The sequence below is a fragment of the Puntigrus tetrazona genome, chromosome 6, assembly GCF_018831695.1.
Source record: "Puntigrus tetrazona isolate hp1 chromosome 6, ASM1883169v1, whole genome shotgun sequence".
Lineage (NCBI taxonomy): Eukaryota > Metazoa > Chordata > Actinopteri > Cypriniformes > Cyprinidae > Puntigrus > Puntigrus tetrazona.
The window spans coordinates 17,481,747-17,498,204 of NC_056704.1; the positions used below are offsets into that span (position 1 = coordinate 17,481,747).

The window sequence follows — 16,458 nt, forward strand, 5'->3', positions numbered from 1 at the left end:
ATTTCTTGGCTTGTGTGCAGACCAGGGAAAATGTTTTGTAAACATTGTAAACAACCAAATTAATTTATGCTCATTCAAATACAAAACTGTAATTTCTGGCAAATGGTATTTTGGAATATGTTATGTTTGGATTTTTTTTTTTCTTTGATATTCTAATACATTTTACAGTCTGTTTACACCCCACTGAACCTTTAATACAGATTAGTTTTTATGAATTCATACAAAAAAACAAAAACAAAAGCTGCGCAATATTTGTTGTCATACACTACAATTCTTAACGTCCGTCTTAAGATCTGACGTGTTCATTTTAATTGTAACAATTGTGGGATTATGGGAAAGAATCACAAGTTTCAACAAATGTTTAACTAAAATGGACATGATAAAAAGCAGGTTTTTGGCCTTAGAGGGTTTGAAGATAGACAGTTTAAACCACAGTACTTTACCAGTACATCATTTGGCCTTTTTGTCACTTTAAAGCCCGTGTTTCTGTTTACTGTTGTTTATGGGAAAGCATGCACTGTGCTAATAGACTGGTTGTGTGTGTGTGTGTGTGTGTGTGTGTGTGTGTGTGTGTGTGTGTGTGTGTGTGTGTGTGTGTGTGTGTGTGTGTGCGTGTGAGTGTGTGTGTAAAGAGATCAATCATATGAGCATCTAACAACTTGAAGGCAAATATATGCTCGCCCTTTTCAAGACAAACCTCCCTATTAAGCCAGGAGGAGAAGAAGAGTCAATAAACTACTATTTCCTTGCCAATCAAAAACTGGCAAAAATGGATTATGATTAAATGAAAGGACACCAACTTCTTGCAAACTCCCACTCAGTACTTCAGAGACTAAAAGCAGTGCAATACTGTGCCCACGTTTTATAGAAACCGGGTATATATTGACAACTTATCATTATTTCAAGGCTAAGTTGGTCTTTACAATTAATAATAAATTAAACCATATTAATTATAACAAGGTCAAATTACATAAATGCAGAAACTTCGATCCTTCAATAGGATTGTGTAATACCGTGTGGTGTTCAACGAAACATGTTTGCAGTGGTGTGGTTTAAGGGTGTATGTTATCACTAATGGGTTGTCACTTTCATCGTTACTGATCTTGCTCTTAAAGAATTACTGGAATTCAGCATCAGAGAATACATCCTGTAAAAGCAGTGGCCTGACCCTGAACAGAAAATATGTTGACTAATGGTGTATATAACACCTAACATAATAGTCTTACACTCATTTCTTTGGTGGAGATAAAAGATGTCTTCATAGCTTGTGTGTTTTTGTTGAGTACAATGTTCTATAAACAAGTGCTGTTCGGTTGTTCTTCTAACTGCTTGTTCGATATGTACTCCTGCATTTTTATTTCACGAATAAATAACATAAAACCACGAATAGGAAATATAAATGCCAGTGTACTATTAAATGGAAATAAATTAATGAATGAAAACCAAAACATATATAATACGCCATATGCAATATATAGTACTATGAATAATACTAATGCTAGAATAGTACTATGGGCAACAGACAAAGCCCCCCAACAGCCTAACGTCTTACTGTATAATATTATAAGTAAATGCAAAAGTATAAGTAGACCTACAGCACGTGTACTTATTGTCAGCATAACAAATGCATCAGGGATTCACAATATACATATTGTTAGATACTGGTAATTGAAGAGAAAACCCCACAGGTGAATGAAACTGCAGGTGTCACATGACTAAATATATATGGGTGTGGCTCACTGAGGCGAGCTATGTTACACATTCAGGGATGGTTCTAACTAATAAATCTCACTAAGCTTCACCTTGACTGATACTCACCAGCAAATAGTTTTGCCTTGCAGAGCCTTTGCCCTTAGCCTTCTGATGGAAATATTATTACATCGTGAAAAGAAAAAAAGATAAACTAAATATTTTCTTTATCAATCAATGAAAAAAAGAATTATTACTATTATTATTATCTGAATTTTATTTTGTTTTTATTTGTTTATTTTTTAAACAGGCATTTATTTAAAAAAAGGCATTTTGCGGGTAAGAAAAGAATATAGTCATTAGTGAACCAATAGCATGTAACAAAAAAATCTTTCTATGTAACCACAAAAAAGTACCTGCGTGAGTACTTTTGTAAAGCATTAGATATAAGTCAAAACTGATATCCAGTGTGCCTTCAGCTAATAAAACACTGTGTCTTTTTGTGAACCTGCTGGGGTAAAATTGTTTTCGATCAGATAAGCCATGTAGCCAATCAAGTAAGAGTTTAAAACCCCATTTATCAACAAAAGCATTTTTAGCAATAGAAATATGAACAGTGACTGGTTGCCTAACTTTGATTATATCTTTATAACTAACTAACTGATTATATAATTATAACAAATTTTTATTATTTATTTTTTTATTTTTCTTTCTGACAATAGAAAGACCTAGTCACTAGATCTCATCAGAAATGATGGTGATGGTTTGACACATTGGCATGTCTGAGAGCAGTTACCTGAATATTGCACATACCATAATATAAATATTGCACATACTGCACATGCTTGAAGTAAATGTGAGGGGAAAAGCCTTGATGCTACAGGGGCTTTTATCTAAGCATCAATCACAACAATGTTATGCCTACAAACAAGCAACTCACACATCATGCAATAGGGAAAATAATGAGAAGAAGAAAACATGACTTTTGGCAAATATTTTTTTAGTAACACTTATGATGAGCTGCATGGGTTTAGCTACTGATTTTTTTTTCCTTTTTTTAATTCTAGACAAAATGATAAATATTTCAAATTTCTGTTTCAAATTTCTGTTACTCAACTACAGTGTTGCATTGCTGCCTCATGCATAATATTTTTTTCCTGAAAATTATGACATAATAATAAATAATGACATTTTTTCATAAAAATGAGATGTTATGTATTCAAAACAATAAAATTATTTTGTTAAATTGACATATTTTCCTAGCAATAATGACATATTGTGACTGAGTGCCCGACTGTGGTGACAGCTGCGCAGACAACCGCTTAGCTCGCTCACAAAAGCATATCATCTCTTGCTATGTAAAACATATCATTTTATCACATCATATTCCGTTATTACAGAAAAAAAATATTTTAATGAGAAAAGATAACATTTTATGATAATTATGTTGTCTTAACGACATATCTCGTTTCTATGAGAAAAGATATTGTTTTAATGAGAAAACATCTTGTTATAATGAGAAACCATGTCGTTATTATGACATAATTGAGTGTAAAAAATATATGTGTGAGGAAGCCATGTGTCACCGTACTTGACCTATTATTAGTACAATGACCTATTCCAAAGCAATGATACCTGTTATGGTATATGGTTACAGTGCAAATATTCTTTATTTTCTTTTGCCAGATCACTTAACTAACTATCAAGGCAATAAAAACATAAGTACTGTCTATGCATATCATCACGTGTTTTGTGGCAAATTCATCTCAATACATAATCATTGCATAAGAACCCAGACACTGCTTCTTCCATTTCCTTAACAAACATCAAACTTGTCATGAGTGTGTGTGTGTGTGTGTGTGTATGGTATGTTTTTGTAGGAGGTGCTGCTTTATGATGTAATGACACACCTCCAGACTGCACTATAAAAACGTTATGACAAAAGGTGAGTCACATGTTCCTATTGAAAGCAACCGACCAAATTAAGAAGAAAATAATTTGCCTGTCATCTCCAGAAGTTCTCTTCGGGAAAATCTGCAAGACTTAAAATGACCAAAAACACCGATATTCGAATCAGCCTCCCAGCAGTCTGCTTTGTCTGGCAGATTGCTATGATTATTCTGTTCGGTGTGTTCATCCGTTATGATGAGGAATCTGACAGTCACTGGATCGAACACCAAAGAAAGAAAAATATTTCCACACATTTAGAGAATGAGTTTTACTATAGATATCCAAGTAAGTGACTATAACGAACTTGAATGTTTTGCTGCAATCCGTTGAATTTACTTTAATGCTGTAGCATTGTTTAATCTCTTCTACATTCTTGTCTTTCTTTTTTCGTTGCTTCAGGTTTTCAGGATGTACATGTGATGATCTTTGTTGGTTTTGGATTTTTAATGACCTTTCTCAAGCGTTACAGTTTTGGTGCAGTTGGTTTCAATTTTCTCATCGCAGCTTTTGGAATTCAGTGGGCTCTGCTGATGCAAGGCTGGTTTCATCACCTTGACAAAAATGACTGGAAGATAAAAATCGGGATTGAGAAGTAACTGATTTTTTTGTAATCTACATTATAAAAAACACTGATATGTTCACCTTCATGTTTAGGCCTATAGCCTTGTGCTTTTTAAAGGATACAGACCATTCCATGCCATTCCATTCTTAAAAATGATACTTAATATATACATCTTTAATCTGCATCTAATGAATTTAACTGTCGTTTGTTCAATCAGCCTCATCAATGCGGATTTCTGCGTGGCTGGCTGTCTCATTGCATATGGTGCTTGTCTTGGAAAAATCAGTCCAGTGCAGCTATTGCTTCTTACTCTGTTTGGAGTCACCTTGTTTGCTGTTGAGGAGTATATCATTCTTGAAATCCTACATGTAAGTTTTAAAGCCACTTAGTTTCTTACCATAAACCATCATCAACAAAGGAATTTGTCATTTTTGATTACTTCATACACGCATAGGCGAAAGATGCTGGTGGTTCCATGGTCATTCACACTTTTGGAGCATATTATGGTTTGGCCATATCTTGGGTCTTATATCGACCATCGCTATCTCAAAGCAAGCATTTACAAGGATCTGTTTACCACTCTGATGTGTTCGCAATGATTGGTGAGTAGCGAAAGAATGTCCCTTTCAGCTTTCCCTCATTGCATCAGGCAGGGTATAACAAAAGCCCCTCTATATTAACAGATAAATTATTATAAATCATGAATCAAAGAAAAGTGAAAGTGTAAGTGGCTCTAGAAGGGCTGTTGATTTGCAAGGTATTTTAAGTAACATTCAAGTACATATTTATTCAAAATAACCACTTCAGCAAATGGTGCAATTTTCTGTTTAATCGTATTTTGGCATTTCAAAGCCTCTTGTAAAATAAACCTCCATTTATGTAAAATAACTTAATACAGCGCAGGTCTGCATATTCTCCATTTCCCCTCTGCCATCCCATTTGTTTTTGGGTTTTTTTCCAATTAGTTAGTTGCTGAAAAATTATCATTAAAATCACCTTCAAATAATTGTAATTTATGAACAAAAATCTCATTAGCTACATTTGCAAAATTGTAAAAAAAAAAAATATTAAAACATGAATTGAGCTAATTTCACTCTTGCATTTTAGTGTTCTTTTTTTGGGAATACCCCAGGGCCTCCGCCTGCTGTATCCATTATATAGTTTATCGAAACATTCAGAATTATACCTAATATTTCCTTATTCCTTTAACAGGCACTCTCTTTCTTTGGATGTACTGGCCCAGTTTTAATTCTGCTATTGCAGATCATGGCGATGGCCAGCACAGAGCTGTTATAAATACCTACCTCGCTCTGGCTGCCTCGGTTCTCACTACCTTTGCCATTTCAAGTATCTCACAGAAACACGGAAAGCTCGACATGGTAACCGAATCTCTGGTTGAAAATCTGAGTTGAACTTTAATTCGTAATTCATAAAATAATTCCGTGACATTGTTCAGGTACATATTCAGAATGCTACGTTGGCCGGCGGTGTTGCGATGGGTACAGCTTCAGAATTCATGATTACACCGTATGGCTCTTTGATAGTGGGATTCTGTTCAGGCATCGTTTCCACTTTTGGATATGTCTTTCTGACTGTAAGTTTCGCTGTGCTTTATGGCTCTGAAATTGTTCAAAATACTTTATTGAAGTAAAAAAAAAGTAATGGCTGAGATTTATCTTTCATCAGCCTTTTATGGAAAAAAAATTGAAGATACAAGACACTTGTGGAATACATAACCTGCACGCAATGCCTGGAGTTATAGGTGGTATTGTTGGAGCGATTACTGCAGCTACCGCCAGCGATTCTGTTTATGGACATGAAGGGTAAGTAAAATGTATATCTATCTATCTAACTTTCTTTTTTATTTTATATATTTATATATTATTGTATATACTTATTGAATTAAAGTATATTATTTTGTATTATTACTTACTGTATGCTGTTTGCTTCTGTTTGCCCCGTTCAGGGAAATAAAAAGAAAGTAAACTATAGCATGACGTGTCATACTGTGGTTACTTTTCAGGCTGATTAACACTTTCGACTTCAAGGATGATGTTGCTAACAGGACAGTCAACATTCAGGGTTGTTACCAGGCGGCTGGACTTTTTGTAGCAATAGCATTTGGCCTTGTAGGTGGAGCTTTGGTCGGTGAGTGCAAATAAAGTTAAACAAGTAAACCATTCTAGGTGTTTTTATAAGTATGCATGAGCTGGCGTTTTACGTTGTGTAATTGTCCAGGTGGCATACTAAAGCTGCCAATCTGGGGAGACCCAGCAGACGCCAACTGCTTTGATGATGAAGTTTACTGGGAGGTAAGAAAAGTGTTTGTAGATGAAATGTACAGAACTGAAAAATTTGAATGTTCTCTTTGCCAAAAGAGTAGTTGGATTAGAAATGGGAGGCAAATAGAACCTGTGGTGTTTATTTTTAGGTTCCTGAGGATGAGGATAAAAATGTTCTCCCTAGACACTCAAACATTAACCATGCAGGAGGCGTGCCAGATGCGTGAGTTGTCAAGTTAAAATCACTTAATATCCTGAACCATACAACCATTCATAAGGGTAGATTTTTTATTTATTTATATTGCGATAATTCAGTTATGGTTTGTTAGGACGGGATAATATGTGGTTGAGATTATTTAACTTTTTAAAAGTTTGGAATCTGAGATATGCAAAAAATCTAAATATTGAATAAATCCCAACGCTATCTAACCAACGATTTGAACGTATTTTAGGAGGTGGCTAATTTGTATGAATTTATACAGCCTCATTCATACAAGTTTGTTCGATTTGTCTAAACCCCAGGGACGAGTAGGTTTATGTGTGGGTTATTCTTATTAAATCAAATGAATTGGCAACTCGTGAAATGCATACATTTTAGCAAAAGTCATATAAATTTGTGTGAGTGAGGTCATACAAATTAGCCACCTTGGAAAATATGTATGAATTATCATAAGATCAGGCTGGAAAATTGCCTGATGTAGGAAATTTATCTTCATGGAACACAATCTTTCCCTAATATCCTAATGTTTTTTGGCATGAAAGAAAAATATATCATTTTGACCCATACAATATATTGTTGGCCATTTCTACAAATATACCAGAGCTACTTATGACTGGTTTTGTGGTCCAGGGTCATATGAGATTAATATCAAATTACAGTTAAGAGATTAAGAACGTGCTGTTTAAAATTATTTAAACTGTTGGAATTTCTTATGTACACAGATATCAACGAAGTCATGTGTAAGGAACAAACAAATTAAAAACTGAAAAAGTCCCTGGAGAACTTCAGATGGGAGCGATGTTTGAATAAGAATGATAAAGGCTTTACAGATTGAGACTAGATAAGCTACTCAATGGAATTTTTTTTACATCTGTCATGTGCTGTGGGTTGTACAATGAAATAATCCAAAAGCATTTTGTCTGTAGCACCTGACTAACCAGTGTTACCACTGCTGCTTCCGCAAAAACAAATCCAAACTTGTGTTTATTTCCTTTTAAAATTCTTTATATACCTGCACCAATGATCCGAGACTTTATCTTTTCTTTATTTATGTATATTAATAATAATAACTGATCACTGTAAAGAAACAGAACTGAAGATCAATTTGACTTGTTTACCTAAAAAGTGAACTTCACAATGTTATTTAACCTTCCTAATAAAGTCTATTGTTTTTTATCATATGCCAGTTTCTTTTCTCTATTTCTGAGCACTGAAGGATATTGACACTATACAACGTGATTGGCTTTGACAGGTTAATTTGCATATTCACCTGAGGCCTTTATTTGAAGGAACTCTCTGTGAGCAAAGAAACTTCCTACTGTCTGGAATGTTGAGAGCTAGTCATTCATCAAAACTGTTTGGGCAAAAGTCCAGTTCATTAAAATAATAAGTGATCATTCCCATTAGACAGCATTAAATCTCTTTGCACGATGTCTTAGAATCATTCCTGTCACTAGATTCACTGTCTACTAAAACGGGTAGTCTATTTTGTCTTCCCTTGGCCCTTGTTTAACTAGTTGACTTTTTACACACCATAGAAATGAATGTTTATGAAAATTCTTTGAAAGTTGTCATGGATAAAATTATGGATAAAAAAACTTTTTCTTTTTTTTTGCCAGCATAAAACTGAAAAAAGAGAACAGACTCTTTGGACCAGATCAGCTACACAGCTGGTGTTTTTTTGCTCTAATTGACCTAAACTATTTGCCAAAAGGAAGCACTTAGAAAAGCGGTAACTGCGGTGGGAGGAGGCAACAAGTGAGGTGGCAATTTTAGCTTAGATTTTTTAGTTGTACACTGATAATAGCCAAAGCTCTGTGCAGACTAGATAATGTGTTGCAGCCTGCCCTTGAAATTGACCGATACAGCTTCAAACTAAAACCAAAATGACTGCTCTAAGGTGTTTTCATGAAAATATTTCAAGCAATTTTAGCAGACATTCAGTCAGAAACAACAGACTCCCTAATTTCCCTTTACGCTCTTTTACTTGTTTAGGCCTACTGTATTGTTATTTCACTAACATGAAATCATTTATCAGTCTACTGTAAATAAAAAATAAAAATGACAACTAAAAAAACGAAAAAAGTTTTGTTATTTTTATCACAATCATTATCTGCATTACTATGGTAATAACAATATACAATCAGTTTAATTACACATGGTCAGAAAGTACTGTTGGTGAACTTCTCTGATCAAAGGATCGAGAGGGTAATGATCATACCCCCCTCCCATAGATAACCTTGTGATAATGCGAATGAATTGCTGTAATTTGATCCCTTTGTTTTACATCAGAGCTCCAAGTCTTCAAAGTGTTTGAAAATGAATCCTCCCCCTTTGACTCGATCAGTCTAACTTTCTGGCTCTGCAACTTTAATAAACAGTGCGTTCTTTGTGAATTTTGTCAGTCATCCCCTCCATATCCTGTGTCCATTCTTAAGTAGTGTATCAATTTGTATGTTCTTCTTGAGAATCAGTGATGTATCTACAGTACATTATTGAATATTTGCTTACTAGTGGCTAAGATGACTAAAGCCTGTGTATAATATATTTGAGTAACTATTTCTCTCTGGAGTCTTACAGTATATTTTATTGCAACTGCTCTTCCAAATGCTTAATAATATATATGAAGCCATTTTTTTTGTTATTATATAAGCACCCAAGAACTGATGTTGGTAACAAGCATATTATAACCAATACAGAGATTCAGCAGTCAATGAGATTTCTTGAAAGTACGTTATTGTTTGTGTTCTACATGAAAAATGCATTTCATGCAATGTGTTACTTGCAGTTTATGTGTTATATTTGTGATATTTAATGGTAGCACTATATTTTACACTCCTGTTCTTTACATGAATTTTACTGTATGTAGTTTTATAGTAATTACAATGACTAGGTAATAATAAGGTAGGAACACTGAACCTTTTACTACCTTAACCCATGTAGTTACCTTATATCACAGTGTTTTAATGAAGGTGCACATTCTGGGGGAAAAAAATCCAACCCGTTTGCTTGCAGTTTCTGAGGGAAAATAGTTTATAAGTAAATTACACGCCTTTTTTTCTAGCCACTCCCCTTTTGATAATACCACATGCAGTATTGCGCATATATTTTCACACCTGGGCATTCGCGTGAGACTGTCTGTCATGTATTAGGAAACAAATGAGTTATAATGTAAACCATGTGTTATTTGTTTCCAAAGCAGATGTGTTCTGGTTGTGCAGGTATATCCAGTCATGAAAAGTTACTGGAAACCACCTTGGTCCCCATGCAGCTGAGTAAGATGATCATCTGGGGGATCAGCAGTCATAACATACTTACAATAAAATACTTCTCTCAAAATTGGATTTGTCAGAGCAATAAGCTGCGTGCATCAGACCACCCTAAAAATAAATGCAGTATCGCTGTATCGATGTATCAATATTAACAGAATATGGGGCATTTTTTTATTACCTAGGTTGAAGGGGGACTCCTATTTTTAAATAATAAAAAATAAGTACTAGCAAAATTAAAACCCAGAAGAACAATTACATATGCACTAGAGAATTTAATAAGCTGTTGTGTAGAAATTATTCAAAACAAAACTCTTGTGAGAGCAAATGGAAGTGAGATATCTCTGTAATGGATGATAGGGTGCTTGATTAGTATAAATAATTAACATTCATTTGAATTATTTCAGGGAAAACAAATGGGGTAATCATTTATAATTATTATGTAGACTTGGATGTACAGAGCAAGAAGGATGGTCCCTTTTTAAGGTGCCTTTTTTGTTGTAGACCTACACATGCTAGTCGCAGTGAGACCCGATTGCGGTCCCTTTTTGTAACAGCTGAGAGCAAAAGAGGATTACACGAACAAAAGCCTCTGTGGATGGTTGAGGAGGATATCCTGAAGCCAACGGGCTTTGTTTACATCATTGTATCTACCACAGAGCTAACACAGGAGCGCTAAAATATGCAAATATGCTTAATAACCAAAGAACTGGAGCCATGAAGAACACGGTAGTTAACGCCCAAGTCCTTGATTTTGGGAAGAAATCTCTGAATGTTTTGTAAATGGGCTGAAAGTTGCAACACAAGGGGTTAGTTCAATATTTTTATTCCCATGCTAGGGAAGGCAAAATCCCATGCACCTGAATTTCAAGGTTAGCCTTGTAATATTTTAGAGGTCTTTCAGCAGCTGTGAGTGAAAGACTCTGGTCTCAGAGCAGTGGTCCAGGGGGCGACTGCAATCCAGCTGTGTTTTTAAATGAGGAACATCCATCTGAGCCTCTTTCCACTACTTATTGGCAAAGGAGAACAATCAGCTAGATAGAGAGAGAGCTCCACGCTGTGGTAAGAATTCAACACTCACACACAAACACACCTACACACACAAGCATGTGCTTCCACTTAATGAAGATATTTTTATTTGTATTTGTAATTACCCCTTCTATTTGTATCTGAAATGGCCTAACACCTTTTGTGTGTGTTTTATTAATTTGATGATTAATACTGCTGCTTTCAAATGCATTAACATGTGTATTGGCTGAATTGTAATGTCAGAGATTTGTGTATTTGTCCAAGTTGTAAATGCATTGGCTTTTGAAAGTGTTGTACAACCCTATTCATTGGAGCATGTCGGTGGAAAAACACAGCTTAGAAAAACAAAACTATTCACAGTACATTAAAACAACTGCCAAAAATGGTTTTGCTTTGTTGTCTTTTGAGCTTAAGTTGTAATGTACATAATTTATATGAATGACCAATGATGCCTGAGGCTGTTGGAATAATATGTAAAATGTATGTAGGTTTTTTTTTGTTGTTAATGCATTAGCACAATGGTGGTCTTCAACAAACGCCATGCAATAAAATAAATAATTTAGTTTATCATTGAAACCCATATGTTTTTTTCTTTTGAAATCACACTTGTGAGAAGTCAGCTGCGTTGACTGTCTTCGTTTGTGTACACAAAAACTCAGGGGATTCCTGCCTATCAGGTCGATCAGACTACGATGGCACCGCGGTGAGGGTGGAATCCAAAGTTTCTCATCGAAACAGGAATCTTTTTTGTATGTTAATGAGTGAAGAGGCGGATGTAAATGAGATGATTTAGATATGGAGCTCCCAATCCAGCTCCTGTCATAACAAAAAGTTAATTAAGAAAATAATCATTCTATTCAGCACACTCATTCAACTCTCCCCCACATTCCCTAAAGACAAGCAAAAAAAATCAACTTTGTGTTTTTCTTACAAATGAGAATGCTGCATTACCCATTCAGTATGCAGCGAGTTTGGAGTTGAGTATTCAAATCAGGGTTGCCTGTGGAAAAACCTAACTCAATTACTTTAGGGAGCCCCAATCGTCTATGCAAATATGTGGATGTATACATAGTGTTTACCTACAGTGTCAGCTTCGTTTCCCTGGATATTTTCATTGACTAATATGCCTTTAAAAGGCTTCCTTAAAACTGGCATTTACCTGTAAACATTTATGCTAAGGGCTGTTTATTTTTCCCTTATTACATGACTCTCTGGAATACTTGCGTTTGGTCAGTGCTCTGATATAATGTTCTGTTAACACCGTATATCCGGGAAACTAAAAGGGTCGCTACCAGTGGGTTGTCTGTAAACAATTTATTTTATTTTGCTTGAATATTTTACACAACTTTATTTTATGTATTTATGTGTTTGTGTGTGTGTGTGTGTGTGTGTGTGTGTGTGTGTGTGTGTGTGTGTGTGTGTGTGTGTGCGCGCATGTTTGTGTATTTGTGACAAATGAGGACATAAATTTGTATAATGGCGTGGGTATGACATAGGTATAACAATGAGAAGGTGACTTATGAGGACATTACCCCATGTCTACAATTTTCAAAACGCTTATAATTCACAGAGAATGGAGTGTATTAAAAATATCTAAAATAGCAAAAATGGGTAGGGTTAGGTGTAGGGAAATAGCACATACAGTTTGTACAGTATAAAAACCATAGTGCCCACTTTTAACAAAAATGAATGTGTGTGTGTGTGTGTGTGTGTGTGTGTGTGTGTGTGTGTGTGTGTGTGTGTGTGTGTGTGAACAAGGGAATTTCTGGATTTCTGATTTCTGATTTGATTGGATTGCACATTTGAGGAACCAGTTATGTAAATACAGTCTGTATAAAAAATGTACACACCCTTATATAATAGTAACATTTTGAGATGTAATATATATAAATATAAATGTAATCTAAAAATAATGTCTTCTCCACATTTAAATATAAAATTGAAATCAACAAAATTTACAAAATTACAATCACATAATTTATAGTGGAGGTGTTTGAGTTTTATTATTTCTCAAAAAGCTGTGATTTTAAAGGTCAGGGTATACTCACCAAGTGTTTACTAATAGCTACCATCAAATATTTGGTCACCAGAATTGTTCTAAATATCTTATTTTGTGTTTAAACGGGTGCGCAGACTTTAAAACGGGTGCATAGACTTTTTTAGGCCTAACATTTAAATTAAACTCTCCTCAAATGAACATTCACAAAAAGTCTTTGAATAAAGACTAGTTCATTTTTTTCCCATCACTAGGTAGAACTGCTTTCTTGTTTCAACTCTTGCATCTCAGTTAGTGACTGTATTGAAGATGACTTCAGGGTCAGTGTTCATCTTATTTTTTTTTTTTTCTTAGAGAAAGCATGAGACGCTCCTGTTAAAATAATGAAATAATTTAAACTCAAACATATTTCAAGACTACATATATAATTTTTTTAAATTTATTTAACCAGCTGACTGTACATTTTTCCTTTATTTGTAAACTTTCACGTAGATATGAAATAACACAAATAACTGTTTCTTCGTTTGCTCATTTGGCTAATATACGACTTGCATGCATGAATGCATTAGTATCCCGTTCAAAAGAAGTCGTATTTGTACCCTTTACGTAAGACTTGTGGTTTTATCTTCAGCCAGCTCAATGAAAATTTGATGCAGCTATCTGCTTATTTCAAAATCTATTTTCAGATCTGTGTGATATTTTCACCAGCACCCCTACATCACATCAAAAAGACTTCAATCAAGCCTGTAAACATCTGACGAGATATTTAAGCATTGTGCGTGCCATCTGTTGTCCTTGTCATCGCTTGTTATACATGCAGATTATTCTTGTAACAGTGACATCACAAATTTGCTTCCCCTCACTACTAAATAGAAAGTGAATAATTGAAACAGTGGAAAGACCTCATGAGATGCGGCTTCACCAAGTTCATGTTCCGAGGTTTCGCAGTGAAAATATACTCATAACAGTTGGAGCGTAGCACAAAAAAAAGAGGAGCATGTGGACCAATTATTATTCGTATAGATTAATGCTTGGCAATGTTCAAGCCGGACAGCTTTTTGTTCAGAAATCCAATCCCCAGCTGAGCTGTTTGCTTCACAAGCAAATCCCAGCTGCATCGCTCTTTTACAACACCTGTTCTGGGTTTTTTTTCCTGCGCGAGCTGCGCAGGTTCTTCTCAGCTGACTCACAAATCACGTCAAGTGCGTAAGTGGGGTGGACAGGTAGCCTTCTTTTGCACGCTAGTGTGCCATTCTTTCTGTCATCATTCATCCCCATTGCCCACCCTTAAACCTCCCAATTGGTTATTTCCAGTCTCGAGGATTGCGATAGATGAATGAGAGCTTCATTATGAAGAGTATGAAAGATCATCCCAATAACTCAATGCATCGTTCACACATTGTTTGAAAAACACACATTACAAATAAATATAAAAAACGAGTCACCTGCAGTCTTCTGCCAATATGTTTGTTTGTGCAGTCTTGTGTGAGAGAGCGAAGTGCTCTGAGCATAAAATATTCCACATGCTCAGTATTTTGATGAACCTGCCTCTGCGGTACAAGGGAGATAAGAAGTGTGATGAGAAATAAATATCATCATTTAGAAAACTATCGAAATTTTCAGCCTGTTTTTTAATAATACAAACCAAATACGCAGATGCTATCTTTTTTTGTTTGTGTTAAATTACATTTGAATGAGAGAAGATGAAATATTCATGAATGGCACTCAGGTTTACGTCCTTGCACTAAAACTTGGAATTAGAAATGTGGATGGCATTGAAATTTTACAAAATTTGCGGTTATTCTATAATATTCTTCCACCCAATGTATATAGTTATCCTTTCTTGCAGTATTCATGCATGGTAAAGTTCTACGTTCACAAGTAGTTTTTAATTTATTGTCAAGCCTTTAATCTGTATATGATCAAAAGGTCTGCCATAACCTCTGTCTGCCGGCATCTTGGTTTATAACTAATTCTTTTCATCAGCTAAACATCAAAAGAGGCTGATGTATACCACATATCACAGATGAGATTTATGTGCATTTTGTTATGCTACAGATTCATACATTTAAATATGAAATTAATTTGCTTTCTAGCACCTGAGTAGCTTAACGCTGCATGGCGTTCTCGTCCGAGCACAAACTGAGAAGGGCAATCATTATGAAGTATTTTACATGCCTTTGACATTAGAATTTAGCCATGCGGCTCTGGTTCAATTATACATTTCTCCATGTCAGAAATATGTTTATACTATATGTGAGTCAATGCGGAGTTCACAATCTTAAATAACCCTCAGCCCACTTCTGACTTTTGCAAATGATGTCAATCCCACAGAGCTTCACGCTGAGATTTTCTCATAACAGACAAGCGTGATTAACTGTGTTTATGTACAAGGATGATATAAATCAAAACTGAGGTTTTATTTAACTTAACTTAATTTAATTTTACTTTACTTTAAAATTTTACTTTACTTACCTGACCTGACTTGTAAATGCATTGACCCAGCAGATCAAATGGCTGTTCTGATCTGGGTTTTTTTTGTTTAGTTTATTTTTCATTTTTTATTGGCCTTTTTTATTTTTAAAGCCATTGCTATAGCAATTACTGTACCATAAGATAAGATGTTTTTTTTTTTTCTTCATAATATGTTGTCTATACTTATACTTGTCTATACCAATAGCTTGTATAGTTAGTCCAACTGTGTGATTTAATATACAGAGTAAATGAGATTTTATTATTCCCCAGCTTTCATTTTAAATGTGCAAAGAAATTCCATGAGAGTCATTATCTGTATTTATAGGGTAGATACCTGACCAAAGAGATATGAATTGCACATGCAAAATCCACAGATGATGGGGTCACTGACGCTGTATGATTTTCATTTCAGGTGCAGCATCTCTCTCTCTCTGTCTCTCTCTCTCTGTCTCTCTCTCTCTGTCTCTCTCTCTCTCTCTCTCTCTCTCTCTCTCTCTCTCTCTCTCTCTCTCTCTCTCTCTCTCTCTCTCTCTCTCTCTCTCTCTCTCTCTCTCTCTCTCTCTCTGTCTCTCTCTCTCTCTCTCTCTCTCTCTCTCTCTCTCTCTCTCTCTCTCTCTCTCTCTCTCCCTCTGTATATTTAAGAATGTGTGTGGCTCTGTTTGAAGGTGGTTAAAGGGCAGAGGTTTGGCCTCTCACTCTCCTTCTCAGTAATTACGTTTATGGAAATGGTCTTGGCAGCCTTTGCCCTTTACTTCTTATTTCCTAGTGCAAGAAATCATGGAAATTCATGACTTAATAGAGGAAAAATGCTCCTTTAAGACTTTAGCTGAGAAGATGGCACAGATATGTGGCATAAAACTGCAGGAAATGGGGAAAGGAAAGCTGGGTCGCCAAAGCACATATTTTGTCTTTTGTTGATTACTGTCAGTTTCCCCACAGTGATTTATGTAAAGCAATTAGCATGAGTAATGTGGGAGCACACGCTT

At 35.2% G+C, this 16,458-nt stretch overlaps 1 protein-coding gene across 1 annotated transcript; it reads left to right on the forward strand.

The window, feature by feature from the left end:
* The first annotated feature begins 3,657 nt into the window (after positions 1-3,657).
* rhcgl1 (Rh family, C glycoprotein, like 1) lies at positions 3,658-7,884 on the forward strand. The gene is made up of 11 exons (XM_043242383.1): positions 3,658-3,924; positions 4,039-4,231; positions 4,419-4,569; positions 4,656-4,803; positions 5,414-5,580; positions 5,658-5,795; positions 5,888-6,024; positions 6,225-6,349; positions 6,440-6,513; positions 6,633-6,706; positions 7,426-7,884. Exons 1-11 carry the CDS (start codon positions 3,738-3,740, stop codon positions 7,445-7,447), a joined length of 1,416 nt encoding a protein of 471 aa, XP_043098318.1. The 5' UTR covers positions 3,658-3,737; the 3' UTR covers positions 7,448-7,884.
* The last annotated feature ends 8,574 nt before the right edge of the window (positions 7,885-16,458 follow it).